General features: G+C 34.3%; 1 protein-coding gene across 1 annotated transcript in view; it reads right to left on the minus strand.

Moving 5' to 3' along the window:
- C15 (homeobox protein C15) overlaps positions 1-26,563 on the minus strand; it is a 144,627-nt gene that overhangs the window by 64,184 nt on the left and 53,880 nt on the right. The window contains exon 2 of the mRNA XM_072531336.1: positions 6,613-6,841. Within this exon, the coding sequence (XP_072387437.1) occupies positions 6,613-6,841 (229 nt within the window). The remainder of the gene's footprint in view (positions 1-6,612; positions 6,842-26,563) is intronic.

A 26,563-nucleotide genomic window follows, 5' to 3' on the forward strand; every position in this document is an offset into this window, starting at 1 on the left:
TAGACATTTGTGAATGGTCGAAAGACCTGAAACCATTCTTTGGGTAGATCGGCCATTATTTGATGAGCTAGCCTTGCGTTAAATCTATAACAGTTCTTACATTTGTATATGATCGTCTTGATATTTTTCAGTCTATCAAGAGGCCAATAAGTGAGTCTTCTTCTTCTTCTTTAAGTTTCATCTTCTATCGAAGGTTGGAAATCATCATTGCTATGCGGACTCTGTTGACTGCCGCTCTAAAAAGTTCTGCACTACTGCATTCAAACCATTCAAATAAGTGAGTCTAATGTTTGGCAATGTCTTTTGAGGGCCTGTGTACAATAGGCGAATGTATTATCTTTCAAGCAACAATCTAACTACCTGGCATTTTGTAGGAAGAAGTGGAAATTTTTGATTGTATGAAACTTTTGCGTTGCGAAGTCTCATCATCATCATCATCTTGGTGCTACAGCCCATAGAGGGCCTCGACCTTCTCAAGCTTTCTACGCCATTCTATTCTGTCCCTCGCTTGCATTTTCCAGTTGCCGACTCCGATCTTCTCGGCATCTTGTGTTACCCCGTCCATCCACCTCAGCTTTGGTCTACCCCGTCTTCTCATTCCCACGGGTTGCGCTGTTAGAATCTTTTTTATCATGTTCGATTCAGCGGCCCGGGCTACATGTCTTGCCCACTGCAGGTGGTTTCGCTTAATTATAGTGGTAATATCTTTACCACCAAACGTCTGCTTGTAAATATTCTGCAGTTCAAAGTTATATCTACGCCTCCATATTCCGTTCTCACAGACCACTCCGAATATCTTGCGTAGCACCTTTCTTTCAAAAGTCGATAGAGCGGATTCATCTGTTTTAGTTAGCGTCCATGCCTATGATCCATATGTAAGAACGGGGACTATCAGTGTTCTATACAGCCTTATACGAGTTTTTTGAGACAGACGTTTGTTAGCTAAGTACTTTGATAGACCATGATAACACCTGTTTGCAATTATTATTCGTCTTTTTATTTCCTCAGATGTGTTATTATTGGGGTTAACCGATGTTCCTAGATATATGAACTCTTTGACTGCTTCGAAGTTTTGGTTATTGATGATTAAATCTGCGTCAACATTTCCAGCTCTTGTGTTTGTGTTAGTCGCCATGAATTGGGTTTTATTTTGATTTGTGAAGTCTCACCATCTCTTATTAAATCAGATACGTCTATACTTATTCTTCTTCTTATTCGTGCGACTAGGATTACTCCTGTTTGTCTGCCTCTTATTCTGTTCCAGTCGTTGTTGACCGTACATTATCTTTCCAACTTTTTGGCGGCCTTCCAACGGGTCTTCTGCTATACGGCTTGTTGTTTTTACGCTAATCTATCTGGTCCCATTCTGCAACAATTTTGCATTGTTCGCGTATACTTCTGTTGGTTTGTATGTCTCTTAATGATATGCTCGCTATTGATCTTAATACTTTCATTTCGATATTGTTGATTTGTTGTTTTGACTTTCTTGTATCGGTCTTTGTTTCCGCTGCATATGTTAGGATTGGTCTTACTGTTGTCTTGTATACTTTCATTTTGCTTTCCGTGGTCAGATATTTGTTTCTCCACATGGTTTCTCGGAGGCAACCATTTACTCTTGCCGCTTTTGATGCTTCCCTTGTGGTCTCTGTTCTTATATCCCTGTCACTAGTGATCTCTACTCCTAGGTAATTGAATTTCGTTACTTGTTCTACAATTTTGCCGTCTATTTCTGCGTCTATACATGTATTCAATTTTATGATGACTATTTTCTGATGCTTTAAGTCTTTAAATTCTGATTAAAATAATGTCGTTGAATGATTTTAACTATTCACTGCTCATCTTCTATTAGTTCAGTCGCCGAAAGTACACAATTTCTTTTGTTTTCATTATTTTTAAAGTTGTAAATATACCTATTGCAATATGAAATTACTCTTTGTAACCGAGTGAAAGATGAGAATTTACAAAAAGTTGTATATAGAGTGGGTTTCGAATTATTTACATCGTGTAGAGTGCCTTTTATTTTAGGGACATCTGTTACGATCACCTTATCGTTTTCTTTTCTTTTTCTAGGTACTCAAGTCTGGTACTTCCTTCTAAAACTTCCTTCTTTAATAAAAAGAAATATGCAAATAGATTTTTTCAGGTTATAATTTTCATGCTGTATATCCTGTCCTAGACGACATCACGGACGACTTTGACATTATCTGTCCAGAGAGCATTAAGATCTCCTTTAATTTATTATTAAATGGGAATAAGCCACAATTAAAGGTTAAAATAAAAAGGTATAAAATTAAAATAGAAAATAGCTTCAGAACAATATTAAGATATCCTTTGTTCGGGGAAAAACAGTTTCTAATTAGGATATTCGTACGATTCAATTGGTTAGGGACTAAGGTATTTTAAATACCAACAAATTATTATATCTATATATTACATCAATATAGTTTCTGATATATGAATATATTTAAACAATGTAAGTTGGTTTTCTTCGAGAAAACTGCAGTCTTCGTATAATTATGGTAATAAATTTTCCCGCCATCTACATGTATTAGAATGAAATGAAACACATTAGACTAAAATAAAAAAAAATGAAATGCCACTAAAAGTAGAATGTGAGAAAAACTATACCTTACATATATGCTTAAAAATGGTTTATAGATAATACTTAATACAATTTTTTTCCTTTAAAAAATATTTTTTTTGCCTCTCTTTATATCCCACACAATTTTCGATTTTTACCGTGACAAAAAATTCGGAAAGAAAACTTTTCTGACTGAACACGACTCCATTTCAAACAGCAGTAAAAAATGTATGCGAACAATTTTAAAAGAAAACGTAAACCTTAAGAATGACTGGAAATTTCATCACTCTAGAACGTTGACAGGGCCCCGAAGTCCTGACAGCCGTGGTTCAAAAGCTTTTAATAATTCCTCGCTTTTAGAAACCTCTTTTCCAATCTATTTTTTATTCATGGAGCTGCTAGACGTATGGACGGTTAACACCTTGTATATCAGATATCAGTCACTTATTTCTTTTGTGAGCACGTAGAAAAGGGCAAGGGGTCGTTTTTTATTCAAGACAAATCAAAAAAAATTCTTGCTGTCAACATTTACAGAGGATAAAATCAGCTAACGGAGTAATTATTAATTGTATTCCTAAATGTACCGTCAAATATATTTTTCTAGAAACAAAATTCGGGACTTTTAGAAGTGGATGTAAGGATATTATTTTTTTAGGACGTTCTAAAGAATAAAATAAGTACTATTAACCCTCAAATGCATCGTGTTGCAGTTCGGCAACATAGGTAAACGATTGAATGAAGTGTCTATTCTGATTCAAATTTGAATAAGCGTGGTGTAGTCTACATAGTGTAAATATAAAATAGTTTGGCACTTTTTGCACAGATGGCATAAGCATGCACTTCGAACCATTGAATTGTTTGACAGCTAACCTGTAACGTCGTGATTAGTTGAAATATTATATTATTGAAAAAATATCCTAGTGAGTAGGTAAGGTATATACTTTTTACTTTTATTATGCTCCTTTGCAGTTTATAACGCATTCATGAGAAAAATGAAAAACATATTTTGTTGCCGTTTTGCTATAGTGCGCACTCAAGAATCCTGACGCAGAATATTTACATCTGATTCTTTATTACAGAATGCATCATCAGAATTATTTATCGAAAAAGGATCTGCAGGAATATTGATCAAATTTCACTGGCCTAAGTAGTAAAGATGAAAGTGATATCTTCGACACAGATAGTATTGTAGACCCTTAATTTGAACCTAACTATGGCGACGAATCTGATGAAGAAACGTGCATTGGGGCTAAAGATATGGCAGAGGAGATAGACGCAACAGAAAATATGGAAATGCTAGAAAGTCAGCAAATCATCAATCCATCCAATCAGAATGAAAGCTTGCCATCTACAAGTAACTCAAAAAAAAACAAATGGAAAACACAAATGAAAATGTTTCTAAAGGCGTAAATAATAAAGAATCTAAAATAAATAAAAAGAAGACTACTACAGAACACATCACTTGGAAGAAGAAAGGACTTTGTCTCAATGATGATCAATTTCACTTTTATGGAAACGCATCTCTGAACAAGTGATGGAATTAGAAACACTGTATCGATTTTTACTTACTTATTTACGGACGAATTGCTGTTGCGCATTATCAATGAAACAAATTTGTATGCCGTACAAACCAAACCAGAACGAAACGAAGTGTTTACTTCTGTTTACATTAGACATCATTGGTATAATTATATATACGTCATTGTTCGATATGCCTAATGTATGCTCATTCTGGAGTGAGAAGCTTACATTTGAACCAGTAAAAAAGACTATGTCTTTAAATAGATTCGAGAAAATTAGGCGATACATACACTTTAATGATAACAACCACCTCATACGTTTTTCTGAACCTGGACATGACAGACTTCACAAGATGAGACCGCTAGTTAACACACTTAACAAAATTTTTTTCCAGTGTAACACTTGAACAACATCTAAGCATTGATGAGCAAATGTGTTCCACCAAAATTGGTCATTATATGAAACAAACAATAATTGCCAAAAAAAACCGCATAAATGGGAATTCAAATTGTTTGTGCTGAAAATTCTCAAGTACGATTAGAAGTAGAACCCGATCTTGGAGCATCTGGTAATGTAGTTTTTCGCTTGGCTCGCATTATTCCAGAGCATCAGAGCTTTATGAATGTTATATAGAGTTAAGGAAAGCCAAAGAACAGGGAAAACTCCAAAGAAGAGCAGATAAAAATTAAAAAAGAAAAACTAAAAGCAAAAAAAGAGAATAAGGCTATAAAGGTTATGGTAGTTAGAAAGTGAAAAGCTGTTCGAAATATTTCAGAAAGCAGTGAGGATGAGAGGAACCAATACGTTATCGAACTTACTGAGGACTGGTTACTGGCTTATTGAGATGGCCAATGTAACAAAAATTGTATAGGTGGGCTCTGTCCAATTAAAATCAGAAAGGATTCGGCCAATTTGCACGCCTCTAAAAGACAGTTACCTGGAAATGAATATAAACAACTGATAGAATTAAGGATAAGTGAACAAGAAAAGTCTTTAACAAAATGAGCGCCATCTTCAAAAGTCACAACATATCCCTAGATACAAAAATGAGACATTTGAGATGCTATGTTTTCTCTGTGTTGTTGTACGGAGGCATGGACGCTTACAGACACCACTATTAAAAAACTTAAAGCATTTGAGATGTGGCTTTATAGAAGAATGCTGAGAATATCATGGACAGCAAGGATCACGAACAAGGAAGTTCTAAAAAAAATGAAGAAGGAACCAGAGATTGTGTTTACGATCAAACGCATAAAATTGCAATATCTGGGACACGTTATCAGCACCGTTACTCCCTGCTGCAGTCTATATTGCAAGGTAAAGTCAAAGGTAAGCGTGGACCAGGTAGAAGGAGAATATCATGGCTGCGGAATTTAAGAACATGGTTTAAGAAAACCTCAACGGAGCTGTTTCGAGCCGCAGCGAGCAAGGTCATGATTGCCAATATGATTTCCAACATCCGAAACGGATAGGAACCAGAAGAAGAAGAAGAACAAGAAAAGAGTACTGAACTGAAGAACGAACTAAAAAAAAAGTGGGCGTCAGGAAAGTATCGAGATTACTTCTCAATGTACTATTGCTGTAATGATCTTTACTGAGAACTGGACAAATGGAATGTGTCATTTAGACAGAAAAAGATAACAAAAGAAGAGTAGAAAACTGACAAAAGAGTAGAGTAAACTATTGATCATTATCCCTTAACTACTGTGGCCATCTTTCCCGGACATCATAGGACAGATGAACAATCGAGGGATTTATTTTAGTTATTTTTTTTCTATTTTATTAGATTAAAATTTGTCAATCTTATATACTAAAACGCTAAGCCCTTTTCTTGTCCACCACTTTACTCAAAAACCATATTAGATAATTAAAATATTTTTTCGGAATATTATTAGTATTACGTATGAGATTGTCAAGATATACTTTTGGTACAAAAATTCACTTCCGGTTTTGAGATGACCGGAAGTTAAAATTTACTTTAAGTTTTAGACCCCACAATGTATATATGGATCGAAAGGTCTCGTCGAGACGAATCTAAATATGTACTTCCGGATCAAATCTGACATCGGATTCGTGATCAGCATGCAAAATTAACTGCTAAATGATATCCATGTCGACATTTGATGAACTAAAAATTGCATTCCGATTTTGAGGTCGACTTCCATAATCACTTTTTTTTTACTTGCATTATTATTGATGAATGTTATGTATATTCTTGCTTATATTGTTTGTATTGATCTCTTAATTTTTCTTGCAAAATAAAAATGTCATTTAAAAAACTCGATGTCGAGTTGGTCCGCTAGTTACTTTGTATTTTTTTAATATATAAATGATTAAAGGCTGGTTTAAAATAAAAATTTAAAAAAAATAACACTAGTTCGATTTTTCTAGTGTCTGACAAAACCTACGGCCATTTTTCCTGGACTTACCCTACCATATTTTCATAGTTAACAAATTTGGCTTAAAATGAACATTTTACTTTTTTTTTAATATTTAAAAAAAATTCCTACCTCCATTTCGTCCGCCTATTCTGGAACCACGTTTTGACTTGAGCATCGGTCATCTTCAAGGTTTTCGCTAGCGCCGCCCTCTCTGCTGACGCTAGATATTTTTGTTTGTGAAACCTTTTTTCTAATTCTGCTATCTGTAGTCTCGTAAACGACGTTCGTGGTTTCTTCCTTTTGGGTGGCGTCCTGTTCTGATAAGGGTGGCCTATCCTCCTTGTCATGGGAAAGGTGGCTGAAACAAACGTTTATGTTTAAATGTAAATTCTAGAGAAGTGATCGGGATCACGAAGATGAATTTATAATAGTGGTCATATCACTGTTATCGAAATTAAAAAAAACATACTCAGTATTACCATTATTTACGATTATTAGATCCTGTTTTATTTCGCTACTATATCGATATCAGATTCTTCTATATTTCCCTAAGTATGTATCAATATTTCCTTGAGATATAACCCACGATATCTACCCCTGATGCCATAAAAACCACACTTTAAACGGTGCACAAAATGAAAGACCGATAAATTGCTCCCCTCTCATGTAGCCTTTCAAAGCCTATTTCTCCGGCCATTTTTTCACTCGTTCTTTATCCGAAAATGTTTATTCAAAGTGGCATTTTATCCGGCCCAAGAATATTTATCATCTAGGAGAATTCGTTAAGTGAAAAGTTGAAAGCAAGCTGGGAAAAAAATTGGCAGCGGCGTTACGCTGGGACGATAATTTATAGATTATCTACATTTAGTAGGTACTATTTACATATCTGTATACAACATTATGCCAAAAAATGAAAGATATTCTTTTAATTGTTCAGCTTGTTTATGAAACATCGATTTAAAATTTAACACGTAAAAAACGAAATCATTAAATGTTTAGAGGAGAAACATTTGTTAATATTTGTTTTATTAAAAATCTTTTATTGTTTATAAATAACGAATTTTTAACAATCGGCTGAATAGAACAGAACCAGATCCTACAGCATACACAAGGAATAATACGAGGAAAATAACAATACCATACATAAAAGGATTATTAAAGAAACTTAATGATGAAGGAAATAAATTCAACATTTCAACAACGTTCAAAAGCAACAATTCAACAAACACATTGAGAACTATTTCATCTATAACTAAACCTCATCACCATTCTGACATAGTTTATAGACCATTAAATAGGTCTATGTAATAAATAGATAAATAGAGGTAAATAGATAAAATAATATTGAGATAATTCATAGTTTATATATAGCTGGCGCATTTATAGTTGAATGACAGTTGGGAAAATACTGAATTGCAGTTCAGAAAGAATACAGCAAAAATTGACAGCTTTGTGATTACCTAAAGATAATTTGAGATCATTTTAGAGACGATTCAGGGACAATCGGGCCAGATTCAATCGAAACAACATTTAAGAACATAGTTCAAAAATATATAAAATTAAAGAAGTTTTCAGATAACTCAAAGACTGTTAATAGAGTATTCAGGGAGACTACAGAAGAAAATTATATTTCTAAAATTGCAGCAAAAGTAAAAGTAGTGCATTCAACAACATGATCAAACTTTTTAAAAGCCACAACCTTAATCTGGAGATAAAAGTAAGGCTCCTACGATGTTATCAATGCTGAACATAGGCCTCTCGCATGCTTTTCCACTTAGTCCGATTTTGCGCCATCTGAATCCAATTTGTAGTCACTCTTTTTACGTCATCTGTCCATCTCGTTGGGATTCGACCTCTATTTCTGTTAGCTTGTATTCGGGGTCTTCATTCCAAAATTCTTTTTGTCCACCGGTCATCAACTGATCTTGCTACATGGCCTGCCCAGTTCAACTTTAGTGTTGTTATCCTTTCAATAACTAGAGATTATTAGAGTATTCTATTACGTATAGAATTCTCTCTATTGCCCTTTCCGCAACTTGTAGTTTACTCACTGTTGTTCTTGTGAGGGGTTTCTGCGCCGTAGGTCATCACTGGCAAAATACACTAATTAAATACTTTTCTTTTCAAACACATTGGAATCTTAGACCTAAAAATATCCTTCATCTTTCCAAATGCAGCCCAAGCGAGGTTTATTCTTCTTTTCGGCTCGATTGTTTGGTTGTCTCTACTTATTCTGATGTCATGGCCCAAGTATTTATAGGAGTCAACTGGCTCAATATCTTTGTCTTCTACTGAGATGTTTTTGTTGTGGACTAAATTTGTCATAAATTGTGTTTTTGAAAAATTTATTTTAAGACCAACTCTTTTTGTGGCAGTATGGAGTTCTTGGAGCATTATCTGTGCCTGATCAAAGCTGTCTGCAATAAGAACGATATCATCTGCAAATTTAAGGTTATTTAAAAATTTTCCATCTACATTGATGGAAAAACAAACAATCTATTGTTTTACAAGCGTATTCTAGCAAAGTTGTAAATAATTTAGGAAACATGTTGTCTCCTTGCCGAACGCCTCTTTCAATACGAAAGGTCCCAGTATCTTTATTAAGTCTTACACAGGCTGTAGCATGCTGATAGATGTATCTGATGAGGGATATGTATCGGTGATCTATTCTACATTGTGTTAGAGCTTTCTCCAAGCATGTACAAGCATGCTTGACACGACTACGATATTATATCTTCTCGATATTATACTACGGAGTTAAATCCTGGACACTCACTGAAGCTATGAAAAAAAAATTAAGGATATCATGGACGGACAAGATAACCAACGAGACTGTACTACGAAAAATGGGGAAAGAAAGAGAAGTGATGTATATGATTAAAAAGGGAAAGTTAGAATATTTTAACCACATAATGAGAAACATAACTAATTACTAAAAATAATCCTTTAAGGCAAAGTATTCGGAAAGCAAGGAATTAGGAGAATAAGAATATCATGGTTAAAAAACCTGAGGAAATGGTTCTCTACCAACAACTAATCTATTTAAAGCATCAGTTAATAAAATAATTATAGTCAGAATGATCGTCAATATTGGAAACGAATAAGTACCAAAAGAAGAAGAAAATTGCAGCGAATTTACAGTTTGTATATAGTTCATTGATAACAAGAGAAATCATAAGATTTCCTACTTGGCGAAACTGATCATTGATAGTTTAAGCACCGTTAAAAGAATTCTTAACGACAATTAAATGAGTATTAAGCAACAATTTCTCTCTCTCCAATTCCAAGTCCTTAATTCTAGCAAATTTTGCGCGTCCGCCATCACTTCGTCCTCCTTTCTCGTGGCCTTGCTTGTAGTCTTTCGTTCTGCATTTTCTCTTTTCGACAATCTTGCGATAGACGATGCACAGACACTTTTCAAATGTGGACATGGAAACGATTGCTTCGAATTCCATGGACTGCTCACCGCACGAATGTCTCAGTTCCAGATGAAATTAAACCCAATCAACGTGTCTTTAGTATTGTTTACTCTAGAATTTTAAAGTTCTTTGGACATTTGTCAAAGCGACCACAAAATAAAAGGAAGGCATCAGAGTCAACGCCAACACGGCAGATCTCCACAGCGATAGGCAGACAATACGAAAAAGCTTCTCAACAAACAGTAACACTAAGACAGTACATGTAACAGATGACCATGATCAGTGGAGAAATATAATTATTCAAACTATCGGAACTGCTGAGTCTCAATGATAAAGCACAACACATCTTTTAATATGTAATGACTATGGTGATAAGTTGAGTTGCAATAAATGCTGTCGAAAGAACATTCTGACAAAGTTTAGAAGTGGTTAAGAGACAATTATCAGATTGTTCGGAAACTATTGAAAGATATTACACAAGGAATTTATATTTGTAAGATGGTTTAGAGTTCATTTACGCTCAATAGTAGATATTCTTCTTTTTAAAGATTCTTATTCTTAATGGCGGTTGGCTGCTACAATTGCAAATTCTTCTCTGCCTTCAGCTATTCCTATTATATTTTTAAAATTTGCCCTTATCTATTGTCGGCTCTTTCTTAGCCATGGTAGTTTTTTCCTTCTTAGTCCTCTCTCTCCCTCGAAAAGAGGCCAACGGTATTCTGTTTAACACAGTCTTCCTAGTTGAGTAGGTCGAAAACTTCTACTGATTCGAGGCTATTATTTTATTTTAACTGATGGCATTGTACGCATTGTTAAACTGAGCACAATTTCAGATGGCATCCAACAATGTCCTGTAGTCAAAATATGCCTGCCGCATATTTGTCCATCCATATTTTATTCTTGCTTAATTATTTATTAGTATATCGATCTTTTCATGTCTGTCCTTTACACTTATACTTTCAGCTGTTCTTAAAAACATTTGTTTTTGGAGCGGAAGAATGTTCGGAAAATTACTTATTTGTAGTTTGATATCCTTTCCTTGCAAACGTTCTAATAATAGGTCGTGTTTTACTCTGTTAAATGCTTTTTCGAAGTCTATGAAGCACATAAATATATCTTTCTTGTCAGTTGTAACAAAAATAATTAAACATTTTTTTGGAAAGATATTAATAGTATAATAATAGTATGTATAAATAAAAAATTGACCTCCAAAAATGAGATATGGGATAGAAGGTGCAGAGAGATAGAATCTTATATTGGAGGACGACAATGCACTGAGGCGTGGAAGTTTATAAACTCTGTTAAGAAGCCGACTAACGAGAAAGTGATTCTAAATCCCATAAATCCCGAGGATTGGACACATTATTACAAACATCTATTAAATGAGAACAGAGACGAATTTAAAGAAGATATGAATTCATCAAGAATCGAAATTCTGGGAGAGCATATTACCATAGATATCAACATAGTTCAAAAAGCTATAGCAGGGATGAAGAATGGGAAAGCAAGTGGACCAGAGGGAGTAACTACGGAATTAATAAAGAATGGCTCAGAGAAATTACACAGAATGATCACGGTGATATTTAACGAATATATTAATGGACATCCAACACCAGATGAATGGAAAACAGCATATATGACCCCAATATATAAAAAAGGTGACAGGAGAAATTGTAAAAACTATAGAGGGATATCGGTCACAAGTTCAATGAGTCGACTATACGGTCGAATACTACGGGACCTGATAGAGGAAGATTATCAATCGTCTGAAGACGAAGAACAAGAAGGATTTAGAGCAGGTCGTTCATGTACAGATAACATCTTCTGTCTTAAACAAATTATAGAAAAGAAAATTGTGACAAATAGAGAGTTACATATGACCTTTGTAGATCTTGAGAAGGCATATGACACAGTCCCGCTAAATAAACTATGGGAAGTCCTGGGCACATCAAACATACATCAAACATTGGTTAGTGCTCTCAAAGATCTATATTATGGTTCAAACTCCCAAATGAAATTCGGAAACCTCTTAGCTGAAAAATTTGCTTACTAAGGGTCTCAGACAAGGATGTTGTATCTCTCCGACTCTATTTAAGATTTATATCTCTGCAGCTCTGAAACAATGGAAAAGGAAAGTCAAAGGAATGGGTATACAATTGAACGATCAGGATTACATATATACTTTACAGTTTGCAGATGATCAGGTGGTGATCTCAAATGACAAAGATGACATGGAATACATGCTTAGAAAACTAATTGAAGAATACCAGAAATGGGGATTAAATATCAATTTAGAAAAGACAAAATACCTCTCAATTGGAGCTGAAGCAGAACAACTCGATATCGATGACAATCAAAAAATAAATCCATGCAACGAATATAAATACCTGGGCGTCATCTTCGACCGTAGTGGAAAAGACGAACGAGAAATATAACATCGAATTGTACAAGCACGTAGAGCTATAGCATGTTTGAACGGAGTTCTATGGAGTAAAAAAATATCAAAGAAAAGAAAATGGAACATCTATGAGACAATGGTTAAAACTAGCCTACTTTATGGAGCTGAGACATGGAGAATAACCGAAAAATATAAGAAAAAGGTCGAAGCCACGGAAATGGATGCCATCAGAAGATCGATGAGAATATCAAGAGCCGACAGAATACGGAATGAAGTGATAAAACAACAAATGGGTATAGAGGGCACTATAGTTGAGGATATTGAGAGAAAACAGCTCATATGGTATGGGCATGTGAGCCGAATGGGGGACGAAAGATTGCCTAAAAAACGATGATGTGGCAACCCCCAGAGAAGAGGAAACGAGGAAGACCACCACAGAGCTGGAACCTGGGAGTTAGGAAAGCGATTAGCGCTCGAAATCTGGACGAAGACCTAACTCAAGACAGAATACAGTGGCGTTTGGGAGTCGGACAACGTCGTAAGACGTTATAAAAAACCGAATATATATATATATATATATATATATATATATATATATATATATATATATACAAAATTAAATGAAAGAAATTTCACATAATACCTCAAAAACGAGTAATAATGTAGAAATGGCTAAAATGTTTACTAGACATTTTACAACAATGTAGTTCTTACTATGGAAATAATCTTTCTGTAATATCATGTGAACAAATAAAATTGAAATCGACTTTAGACTTGTGAGCCGAAACGTTTCACGAAGAGAAACTTCCAAAGCTTACATTCGAATTTCAATAATAACTATTTTTGTTCTTTTATTATCGAAAACTTTGAACAAAAGTTTAAATTTCTTGTGTTCTTTCGCCCCTATTAAATATGCATCGATACGCCGTCTATGTGGCCGCGAAAAAGCAGGCATCTTTTCAACGATATAAAAAGCTGAAAAGCTGTAGATCAATACATATTACATGTAATATGAAGTCACTTGAAATCCATGCTGTTCAGCCTACTTCGTTCTTCAGCTCGCACCGGAACTTTTAAAGTGAGCTCCCTCCGGGGACAAGATGGCGGCTGCCGCCGGTTTAAACTTCTGGTCGGAGAAGTAATTCACTTCTTTGAATATTCTGGAACGCTATATTAAAATTCTCTCAAGTTATGCTCTCGGTTTGAGCAAAGCGATGCAAATGGGCCTTTTTATATTCCCAGTTACTGGGGATCTTTTAGAAAAGTACGAGGATATATGGAGGTATAATCGTAGTATGCTTTACTCACATCCGTTCTAGCTTCAAGCGATGTCTAAATAATGAATATGGCTGTCTGGGATTTCATTTTTAACTTATGTAAACAGTACACAACCATTTTTGTTTTTAACTTTTTTATTTTAAGGATATTTGGGAGTCAAGCAATCAAACTTTTCTCTAAAACGGAAAAACAAACAGTATTTATAATATAATGCGAGTGTCTCAATGTAATATGCTGTACCCTTCAGATTTAAACGTACAGCTTAATTTGTCCTTATTTTTATATGTTTCTATTTGATTCGATCTTCGAAATTAATTAATGTTAAAAAAAAACTTAAAAGACCCACAAAATGTGGACTGCATTTCTCGATACCTGCGCCAATATAGCTACTACAAATAAGTACTACTTTCCATAAGATTTATAAAAACAACCTTAAACCCTGGATAAATCTGAGGCTGAAATTTAAACAACCTGGGCTTCTCAGTGATTTTAAAAACAACCGTAGGTTTTTAAATAACTAACAAACATCTCTAAAAAAAAAGACAAACTTTTGAGGCAAGTGGTAACAATAAAAATTGCTACAAATACATACGATCCTCCTTGATGTCTCTTGGACCCTGGACTCTTGGATGCTCCTTAGACGTTATCCCTTAACAATTCGCAGCCGGTCGACGTTGTTTATCTTCTTCTTCAAGTGCCATCTCCGCGGCGGAGGTCGGCAATCATCATAGCTATTCTGACTTTTGAGACGGCTGCTCTGAAAAGTTGATTTGATGTACATCCGTACCACTTTCTCAGGTTGCGCAGCCATGACATTCTACGCATCCCTATGCTTCTCTTTTCTTGGATTTTTCCCTGCATAATCAGTTGAAGCAAGGTGTATTTCTCTCAACGTGTAATATGTCCGAGATATTCCAATTTTCATGTTTTAATTGTATTTAAAATTTCTTTATTCATCCTTATCAGAATCTCTTTGTTTGTGACGTGTTCTGTCCACGATATTTTCAGAATTCTTCTATACACTTACAGCTCGAATGATTCCAGTTTTTTTAATTATTTTGCATTCAAGGTCCAAAATTCTATTCCATAAAACAAAGTCGAAAAAACATAGCACCAACATAACTTTTAGTTCCAATTTTAAATCCCTTGTACATAGTACTCTTCTCATTTTGTTGAAATTTGCTCTAGCCTTTTCTATTCTGATTGTGATCACCTGAATGTAATCATTTGAGGAGCTAATCATTGTTCCCAGATATGTATATTTGTCCACTTGTTCGACGTTGGTTCCGTTTATTAGAAGATTCTCGTTATTTCTTTGAGTTTTCGATATTCTCATAAATTTCGTGTTCTTGACGTTCATTGTTGGACCGTACTCTTTTCCATACTCCGCTATTCTGATCACCAGTTTCTGAAGATCTTTAATATTTTGATATATTTTTATGATATAGATCACAGTGTCGTCCGCATATCTAATGTTGTTAATGGAAACTCCATTTACCTTTATTTCAGCTGTTTTAACCTCAAGAGCTTTTTTCAGGATCGCTTCGGAGTAGGCATTAAAAAGAATTGGCGAAAATACGCATCCGTGTCTCACTCCACGTCTAATTTCAATTTCTTTTGACAGCTGTTCGTTAGCACTTACTTTTGCTCACTGTTTATGCTATAAATCTGATATGATCCTGAGGTCGTTGTAGTCAATTTTTTTTATTTCAGGACATTTATTCATTGTTCATGTCGTACTTTATCGAATGCTTTATTATAGTCAATAAAACTTGCGTATATTTCTTGATTGACGTCCAGGCATCTTTGTTGTTTATCTAGATTTCTTTAAGGCTTTTGACCGTGTACCTAAGCACAGACTTCTACATAAGCTAGAACATTTCGAAGTTCGCAATAATTTACTTAGTTGGATAGACGATTTACTAACAGATCGACATTACAAAGTTAGAGTTGGTAAATATTTCTCTCATTCTCTAGTGGAAAGTGGAGTGCCTCAGAATTCTGTCCTTAGACCTCTACTTTTTACGGTTTATACCAGCGATGTTTCTTATTATGTTAAGTAAAATATCGTTCTATGATGATGACATAAAAATATATGCCAATCCAATAACAAACCAGCTAACTCTTCAAATGAACTTGGACTTTATTTTAACTTGGTGTTCCCAGTGGCTACTACACTTAAATGTGAAAAATTGTTTAGTGCTTTGACTGGTTAAACATAACCCACTTGTGCCGTAATTTGCTAACAGGCAATCAGTAGATTCGGTGTTCTCGTATGATGACCTTGTTGTTGTCGTAAGCAGCAACCTAATTTGGTCTCACCAATATAACTTCTATTTGTAAACGTGCGAACTCGAGACTATATCTTATTCGGAGGTGTTTTTCGAGAGTTTCAGTGCAGTCATTCAGTAAACTTTTCACTCTTTACGTAAGATGCACTCTTGAATACGCTGGACACACGTGGTATCCTGATTTGGTTCGAGACAAAACTTTGTTGGAAAACGTTCAAAGAAAAGCCACTCGAATTCTTTTGGGACCAAGAAGACCTTCTTATACTATAATTTCTAATTTCTATTCTTATAGACTTAGCATGGCCAACCTAACATCTTTTGAACTTCGCCGATAACATGTAGACTTAATTACCACATTCAAAATATTAAAATTAAATTTTGGAAATCTCGATAAAATGTTTATCGATTAGTTTAAACTTAAAAAACTTTTCTACAAGATTAAGACAGAATTTTCTACCAAATAGAGTTTTTGAGAGCTAGAATAACCTTAGTAATAACATTGTCTCATATTTGTAGACTTTGAGAAAGCATTTGACTCAGTGGAGGTATCGTTTTTGAGTAGATGGTCAAATTTTACTACTCACAATACTTCTAAATTCAACGTCCCATTGTTTCCAACTAAATACAAATCATAAAAAATAATTTCAGCTATCAATCATTAAAATCTCTATAATATCGTATAAATTCCGTTCAGATAACGCGATCGAAATTCTTTCACGGATTAAAAAATGACAGATACCTATTTATTACAGTATTATTACATTGCCAAAATGTTGATAATTTTTTTATAGCGAAAATAACGACAAGATGATGAGGTTATGTACAGCAACAGTGAAAAAAAGTTATGAATTTTAAAAAATTTTAAATTTTGGCAGTAACACCAAAACGTGGTGTTCTAATTTACTGTTGAAGAAATAAAAACAATTTTAGATAAACTTATTAATAGTTTAATAACATCACAGTACTTTATTTTGTTGTTTTTATTATAATATTTCATCCTGACATAAATTTACCATCACTTAAGTCTTATCTCATTGGCATTAGTTCCTCCTCGTTTCAGGCAAATTACCCTCACATCCTATAAACTACAAGGCACTTATTTCCCCTTGATTACCTTCTCTTAATTACCGAGTAGATTTCCTTCCACCGAACTCATACAGTGACAATAAAAGCCGAACCAATAAACAAAGGAGAGGGGTGTGCATTTTGTGGTTACTCTTTAATATGTCAACACTGGCGTGAAATTTCAGCTCTTAGCGATTAACCATTGGCTGCACAGAGGGATTCTGGGAACTGCTGGTGAATAGATTGCTAGAAAATGATGTTTATATATGGGTATCATCTAATTTAAGCCAAAGTAATTCTTCATTAAAGTTAACAAAGCTTGGAAGTTTGGAAATATGTAGTTGGTGGCAGTTGATAGGAGATTTGAATCATTGGTCGAGCTTGTAACGATGTGAAAATCTGAGTAACTATTTGATTTTGATACCAAGTAGCGCATTTTACTTACGACTGTCGTAGTTGAAATGTCTTTATGAGCTCATAGTTAAAAGGTCTTTTTAAAAATAATACTATAGAATCTACTAAGAAATGCTTCTTAAAGTGTTATATAAAAAATCCATTTTTATTACGTTAGAAAAAAGGACTAAACGTAGATTTATTAATTTAGAAATTTCTTATTCAAACTAGTCAAAAAATAGGTGGATAATTTCTTTATTGGTTAAAAAAAAGTTTATTATATCCAATGGTAAATTTGAAATGCCCCTCCACAATTATCAAGAAAGAAGAAAGAAACTTTATAATACTTTTGTGTAAGAAAAAGTTACTATTAATATAATAACGCCTTTTAAACAATGTAGGGGAGAGTGAGGCAAAATGGTTCCTGTATTTTTTTAGGCTTTGTATTTTTCTGTATTTTTCTTTTCCTTATAGGTAAAAAACTTCACTATCTTCAAAGCATCGTAGCAGCATAAAAGCGTAGCAGTATCACTTTATGGAGAAGTAGTTCTTGGTTCATGAATAGGATCAACGGTTTCATTTTTCACTATATGTCGATTAGTTATACACGATGGTTTACATTTATAATCTGGGAATATGTTCGGATTAAAAGGAAAGATGCATGTTGTCTCGAATCCAATGAGTCCGTTGTTAAATGTGGCAGCTGTTAGATCCGATTTTCTAAACAAGCTAGCTATATTATAAAGAGTTACGACTTTTTCAGGGTTTATGTTTAAAGCCATAAAATAAGTTTTTTTCTCAAAAAAAAAACGCCATTAGGACCCTATCTTCAACTGAGCACTGTGTATGTTGTTAAAAATAATTTAAGAATAGAATCAAGGTGTCAGATTGTATGTATACAGAATAGTTGTAAAGAAAAAGTGTTCCATATGGGACGCCTTGATTCATTCCTTCGTTTGCGAAAAAATATTGTTACTGGAGGAATGAATTGACTTGCAGCATTTACACAGAGAACAATGGTGCCATTGTATCTCCATTTTGCGCTTGTTAAGAAACCAGCCTATTTCTGGCCTTTGTGTGCTAAAATTTTGAGCAATTTGCTGGAGACCCTCGGGATACCAGACTCATCCATATTATATATTTTCATAGGATTGATATTATCTTTATTTTGTATTTCCTCTAAAAGGGAAAAAAATTAAAGCCTCTCGCTCTGGTGGCCGAGGTAGCCTCAGGAGTTCTAAAAGAAATCTCTGAATGTCTCTTTAGAAAATCTTTAAAACAAGCCGTTCCAGCTGATTTTTGTTTTAGAAAACTTGTGTTTAATACCGGTCCTTCTCTCAAGCTCGTAGGCTATTGGACAAATGTTTATATTCGCCATGTCAAATAGTCGGTCTTCCATCTCTAAAATATATTCCTTTAAGTAAGTCTCCAATTCTTTGGGCAATGTTGTAGTAAATTGACCAAAGCTTTTTGAATAATCTGTTGTCTAAAAAAAAAGTACCGATAATGTTCTGACATTACGAATTAAGTTGTCTACATTTAGTTCACTTACCAACACATTATGATTTTCGGCCTTTTTTAAGTACTTAACATCAGCAACCACTATTTCTGTAAAAATGATGTACGAACATTTGATTTTTATAAAAAAGTGTTCCTGTATAATTCAAAACTTTATTTGGTAGGCTACGCAAGGGTAAAATGGTCCTCGGAGTCATTTTGCCTCAAAATCTGATTAAATATAAAACTAATTTACATAAGTGACTTCTGATAATTAGAGAAACGCCAACATATATAAAACAAACAGAAAAAAATGCCTTACAAACTACAATAAAAAAATCTGACTTCTTTAATTAACACGCCTAAAAACACAACTTTTGTAAGCACGAAATTAGCAATATTACATGTGTGTTTTTATAGGCTGTATTAAAACTAGCATAATGCTTCGCACATCTTCAGAGCTTCGTATTATAATACTCGTATTTATCGATTTCATGAAAATTATGAGACATACGTTGGGGGACCATTTTACCCAAGGGGACCATTTTACCAGACTTTCCCCAACTTTTACAAGGATACATTATTTTCATCTAAAGTTATTCTGATAATGTATTATATACAACAAAAATTTTAAGCTTTCATATTGTTATACCCACTATAAATTATTTTATTTTAATAAAATTTGGTATACAGCGATACGTAGAAGAAATCTTTCTCATGCCTTCATCGATTTTATCAAGGAACTTGGGTCTTCCTCTTCTTCTCTGACCAATGGGTCTATCAAGGAGCGTTTTTCTAGCTGGGTCATTTTGTTTCATCCACATTACACACCCTATCCACCTCAGACGTTCTATCTTAATATGTTTTACGATTTCAGGCTCCTGTATTATTCTATAAAGTTTGAAATTGTATCGTCTTCTCCACACTCTCTTGTCATTCACTGCTCCAAGTTGTTCGAGGTAGTAGAATCAAAATTAAGAATAGCTGTTGTGATTGCTAACCTCCGTCAGAATATGGCACCACAAAAAGTTAAAGTGAAAGAAAGAATATTTCTGTTTATATCCTTTGGTTGTATTAAACCAATTTTTATTTTTGTAATCTTCGTATTGTTCACCTTTCTATTTCTCCTAAATACCTTTTTTTGTCTTGGTAATGGTTAAAACATTCCAAATTCGCACCATATAAACACTTTTTTACTATCAAAGTGCATCGCATTTTACATCGAATGTAAAATCAACCCTCCAACCCTGTTGTCGTCGCTATTATCCCCGCCACTGCTGTGATCTGGTAGTTAGTGGTTAACAGGGGGCGGGATAATGTTCCGAAACACTTTACGATATCACCGTCATAACGACGTCATAAGTTTAGACCAAAAATGGAGGTAAAATTACAAGTCTAGTGCCTGCTTTCCTCTCGTAGCAATCATCGTTTGTTTACATTGTTACCGAAACTCGTCAGAGCTATTGACGGGGTATTTTGATAATAAAAACCAGCATTTCGGTGGATGGAGGGGAATATGTTCCCGAAGACAGTGTTTTATGATGTGAGTTGAGTTGACGGAATGTACTTAGTGGTGTACTAAAAGTATTCTGCTATTTCCTAATCAACTTCTAACAGGTTATATGGGTTTGTCAACATTTTGACTGTAACTAGAGCGAGTCTTAAAATATTCCTTTCTTCTTTTGGATGGTTATATAACTTGTTAATTTTGAATTTTTAAAATTTACAGAAAACCTGGTCCTATTTCAGTATCATTAATGTTTTGTTGCTTTTTTTTAAGCAGCTCAAACTGGAAATGTATAATTGTTATCCACAAGGAAACTAAGTTCCTGTATTTGGCTGTATACCATATATTAAAAAAAATTTCCAATAAAATCCTTTATAAAAAGGTATATAAAAAACCCATTTGGGCTATGTTAAATTGACAAAACGTTTTCGGAATAAATATTCCATCATCAGTGTCAGGTTAATACATGGAAATAGCCACTAAATATGGGGGTAAAGTAATTTTTTTAAAGGGTTTTTACCCCCATTTATATATTTCCATGTATTAACCTGACACTGATGATGGAATACTTATTCCGAAAACGTTTTGTCAATTTAACAAAGCCCAAATGGGTTTTTTATATACCTTTTTATAAAGGATTTTATTGGAAATTTTTTTTATAATTGTTGTATCCATTTTGTCAAACATTTGCCGTGAGGAGAGCTCGTCTTCTTCTTTTTATATAGACATAACTCTGTTGTTTAATGTGTCTGAAGTAAGTTATCGTTCCATCGTTTTCGTGGTCCTCCTACTGATTGTCTTCCTATTGGCGAACCGTCTCTTGCCATCTTTACTACTATATTCGTTGTCATTCGGCTTATATGATCGTTTCATTCTACTCTGCTATTTCTTATCCAGTTCTTGATGTTCTCCACCTTGCATCTACGTCGTTTATCTGTACAGAAGTAGACATGACATATCTGCTGTTTCTAACACCCTTTGGTCCTCTATGTCTAAGGTCGAGTTTCTGCCGCGTATATCATTATTGATCTGATGACTGTATTGTGAATTCTGCCTTTTATTTCTTTCCCGATATTTTTATCTCCTCATATTGCTTCATTCAGGTAACCTGCGGCTTTGATTTCTGATGATGTTAAATTTTCTGGCGGTTAAGTTAGGTTGGAGCAGCATAAGTTGTAAATCGTTTTCACTTTGGGAGAGTAGTTTGGCGTCGTCTGCATAGCATATTATTTTAAGTTGGTTTTCTACCATTTTGTATCTTTTTTTAGTTCTTACTTTTTTTACTATTTGATTCATAATCGGGTACAGATTCATAATTAATACGGCCAGTTATTTCTTCTTCTACTTTTACTTTTATTGTGTTGTTTTCGTAGATATTTTGGATCGTTTTGATTATTCCTAGAGGTATCGCTCTTGCGTACAATAAGTCGATAACGTCTTTTAATTTGACCCAGTCAAATGCCTTTTTAAGGTCCACGAAACATAGATATGTCTGTTTGTTGTATTTTAATGATTTCTCTTGCACTTACCTCATTAAAAATATAGTGCATGATCTTTGCATATAGATCTATTTAATTTGATAAAAATGGAACAAGAAAATACTGCAAATTTCTAAATAGTAGCCGTCAAAAATTTAAGTAAAGAACTAAAAGTTGTCACCATTAACGGTGAAATTCTACATGATACAAACTCAGTTCTTAATAAATGGATAAAAATTTCAGCGATCACTTCAATTTATATTATGAATTGAAAATTAAAAATTAAAAATAATAAAGCCGCAGAAATCGACCAAATCCGCTCTGAAATGTATAATAAAGGTGGTGACCATCTTTTGACAGTAATCCATATACTGATAGTACTTAAATGGCAGAAGTAATTGACACCAGAAGACTGGGTAAAGGAAATAATAGTTTATTAAATTGCAAAGACAAAGATGTGCTAAACATATTGCTGACATTCTTAAACCCAGAGGGCAAAGAAGTAGACGACGTCCGAAGTTGCAAGAAAGTGACAGGAGTGGCAACTTCTTTGCGCGCAAACCAAAATCCACAAAGGGTTGTCGAGCCAATTATGATGATGATGATGACATAAATTAATCATTTTAGAATGTTGAACTGTGACTAACTTCAAAAATGAAGAAGTTTGATGTATTAAAATATTTTTTGAATCTCAGTTTTAAAAATATTTGTTTTCCTTACCGGTATAAAGAGCATATAAAAAAATATTAACAACTTTGTCCAAAAAAGTCTTAACATACACTAACTCTTCTCTTTAAATGCCAAGTTGGAGATGCCTAGGTGTTTTTTATTGTGTCATCAACAAGCTCAAAGGCAATAAGTGTTTGATTTGATTTTGTGTTATTAAACCGTCATTACAAATGGAAGATTCTTGATACTTTGATAAAATATTTATAATAAAAAGATACAGGGTGGGAAAAGGGAAAGATTTTGGATGTACGAACGTAAAAATTAAAAAATATAGGAGGAAGAACAACAAGATTTTCGAAAAGGGCGGTCTACTAACAAAAATATTTTCATGATAGAACAAATTATAGAAAAACGAAGATTTATATGGGAAGTAGTAGGTGCCTTGAAAGTATAAAGCCAAGTTTCATGCTCAAATAGCAACGAATGGAATTTCTGGAATGGAGAAGATAACTTCAAGAGATCTTCAAGATTTTTCGATACAACTATCGCATTTTGGAATGCTTTAACCAGGCACTTAATATAAAGGAAGAAGAAGAAAACGTGGAAGACGAAGGAAATGAGGAAAGGGAAACAGACGAGAGGAAAGAGGAACCATAAACGATTCTTGAAGTTAAAGACGCACTTAAAAAACTAGCCAGAAACAAATCACCCTGAATAGATAATCTCCCAGCTGAGCAATATAAAGAAGGTGGCCACGATGTCATAATGGCATAATGGAATTACGCTTCTAAATGCAGCGTGTAAAATATTTTCCAGAACACTATGGCACTCGTATGGCAGCATACGAGCACCATAAGCCTACGAGCCTACGACTCTGTAAATAGAAGAGAAATGTTCAAAGCAATGAAAAAGCTAGGAATACCAAATCAGTTGGTAAATTTAACAAAACTTACTCTTGAAAAAGTTGAATGTAGAGTACGAATTCAGGGGGAACTGTCTAAACCTTTTAAAACAAATAACGGGCTGCGCCAGGAAAACCCTCTCTGCTGTATACTGTTCAATCTGGATCTGGGAAAAGTAATACGTATGTCACATATCACAACTATTGGTTCAATATAAAATAAATCAGTGCAAATCCTTGCCTTACTGTCCGAGAGGCGTATGCAGCATTAAAAGAATCAGATACAAAAATGTGTTTAATAATAAACACCAACAAAACGAAGTATATGAAAATAAGCACGCAACCACAAATCCTACGACCACTTGTTATAGAAAACGACGTCATCGAAGCAGTGAACAAATTCATATATCTGAAAGCGCTCTTTTAGACTAAAAATAATACTACCGCAGAGATAAACCGCAGAATTTGCACTATTTTGGGTTCAATCTCCTCCTTAAATTCATAATTATATCGAGAAATACAAAAATTAAACTCTACAAAAGAATAATACGCCCAATCCTAACAAATGATTCAGAGACCTGGACTCTAACAAGTAATGAAAACATATAGGTAGGATGTTTCGAAAAAAAAGTACTAAGACAAATCTATGGAGCAGTGAATGACAATGGAGTGTGGAGAAGACGATACAACTTCGAACTTTATAGAATGTACCAGGAACTAGAAAAGCTAGAAAAACGCTTCTTGATAGACCCATTTGTCAGAGAAGAGGAGGAAGACCCAGAACAAGGTTCCTTGATAAAATCGATGAAGACCAGAAATATGGGAATACGTGCTTGGCGGAGGAAGGTGATGGATAGGGACGACTGTAAAGAAATTCTTGAGGAGGCTAGAATCCACGCAGGATTGTAAAGCCAGAATGATGATGATGATGACTATCGCATCTCTACACCATAGAACAAGACTAAGAAAACATAAACTTTTGAACACCTCATTTTATGCTTTACAACAATAGTTGCTTATCCCGCAAAACTGTTAAATAGCAATTAACAAATTGTAAAACCATAAATTAACCAAACAAATTGGCACGTAGGAGTCGGTCTCTTAAAAAAGACATTAAAACGCCTTACAATATTTGCCTAATGGCTGTTAACTTTCTCTGTATTGATTAATTTGTGTGTTTATTGAAACCCAAGTTATAAAAATTGATTCACGACGAATGCCACTCATATTTAATTCCGCTTAATTGATACATTAACAGGATAAGTGGCTAATTGTTGAAGGAATTAGGTGCTAAATTATTCACTTTTGTGTTACTTTAATATGCGCGTAATGTTAGACGTGATAGAACTTTTGTTAGTATTACAGTGAATATTTAATACTTGTACGAATAATAACATTATAGGCATGTTTTTTAGACTACTATTAGAACTAACAATAGTTTTTACTTCATGAATATTACATCTTAGAAAATACTTTGTATATATTTGGTTTAAATGTAACAAAGCTTACAGTGAAAAACATGTTTTTAAACGGTTTTAGTTTAAAAATATGCTATTGTTATATAGGGAGTGTATCAACGTTTTCTACATGATAAAAACTCTTAGTTCTCTAGTTCTTAACAGATGGGCACAACATTTCAGCGAACATCTAAATATAAACGATATTGAAGGAGGTTACAACATAGAAAATCAACAAAATCTACAACGTCAACTACACAGTGAAGACGCAACAAGAGAAGAAGTGTCAAATTCCATCGTAAAACTTAAAGGCAATAAAGCCCCAGGCAGGAATCGATGAAATCTGTTCGGAATATATACAAAAAAAGTGGTGATCAACTTTTTGCAGCAATCCACAAAATAATAGTAGGTACTTATATGGCAGAATGAATTGGTACCAGAAGAATAGCTAAATGGAATAATATGTCCCTTGTAGAAAAAGAGTAATTAACTGGATTGTAAGAACTATAGAGGCATTACTCTGTTAGTATCTGCGTATAAAATCTTCGGCAATGTATTGTTTGAAAGACTTAAACATTTTACAAAGGATATTGTTGGTCAATATCAATGCGGATTTACTGCTGGAAAGTCAATTACACATCAAATTCAAGCATATAGGCAGATTCTAGAAAAGTCACTTGAATATAACATAGATATACACCATCTCTTCGTCGACTTCAAAGCAGCCTATGACAGTGTGAAAAAAACTGCATTATATAATGCAATGATAGACTTTGGGATTCCACCTAAGTTAGTTACGTTGACCCAACTAACAATGCAAAACGTAAGCTCATGCGTTGGAGTTAAAGGAGAAAACTCTCCGTTCTTTGACATTAATAATGGTCTAAGGCCGTCCGCACATGAAGCTACTAAAATGAAAGTAAACTAGTTGGTAACTAGAATTACCAACTGTTTACTTAACTGTGACTCGCACACTACACTACTGAAAATTAATAGAAACGAGTCACTTCTTGCCTGTACGAGTAGCTTTGTTATAGGGTGTTTAAATTTTAACCTTTATATTATATTATTGAGTGTTATTATCGCGTTAAAAATGTTCTTCTTCTTCTTCTTTTGGCATCATAACCCTGGATGGGTCTTTGCCTGTCTGGCTATGTCCTTCCATTCAGATCTCTCTTGTGCCCTTCTTCTCCATTGTCTTATGTTCATTGTTTTCAGGTCGTCTTCCACGTCATCCAACCATCTCGTTCTGGGCCTTCCTTTTTTTCGCCTTCCTATGGGCTTCCATTGTAACATATTCTTTGTTGTTTTTGCATCGTTTTGTCTCTGCACATGTCCCAGCTATGACAGTCTTTGACTTTTCACAAATCTTACAATGTCATAACCTTCATTTAACTCATTAACCTCGTCGTTTCTCCTGATTCTCCATGTGCCATCTTCCTCTTGTACCGGGCCATATACTTTCCTCAGTATTTTTCTCTCGAATGTCCTGAGTTGGGCTTCATCTTTTTTCGTCATTACCCAAGTTTCACATCCATAGGTTACTACGGGTCTAATCAGTGTTCTGTAGATAGTCATTTTGGTTCTTTTGTCTAATAATTTCGATGTCATCAATCTTTTATTAGCATAGTATGTACGATTCCCGCTGGAAATACGTGCATTAATTTCGCTACTTACGGAGTTATTCTGATTGATTTCTGTGCCGAGATATGTAAAGGCATCCACTC

Source organism: Diabrotica undecimpunctata, chromosome 5 (genome assembly GCF_040954645.1).
Source record: "Diabrotica undecimpunctata isolate CICGRU chromosome 5, icDiaUnde3, whole genome shotgun sequence".
Lineage (NCBI taxonomy): Eukaryota > Metazoa > Arthropoda > Insecta > Coleoptera > Chrysomelidae > Diabrotica > Diabrotica undecimpunctata.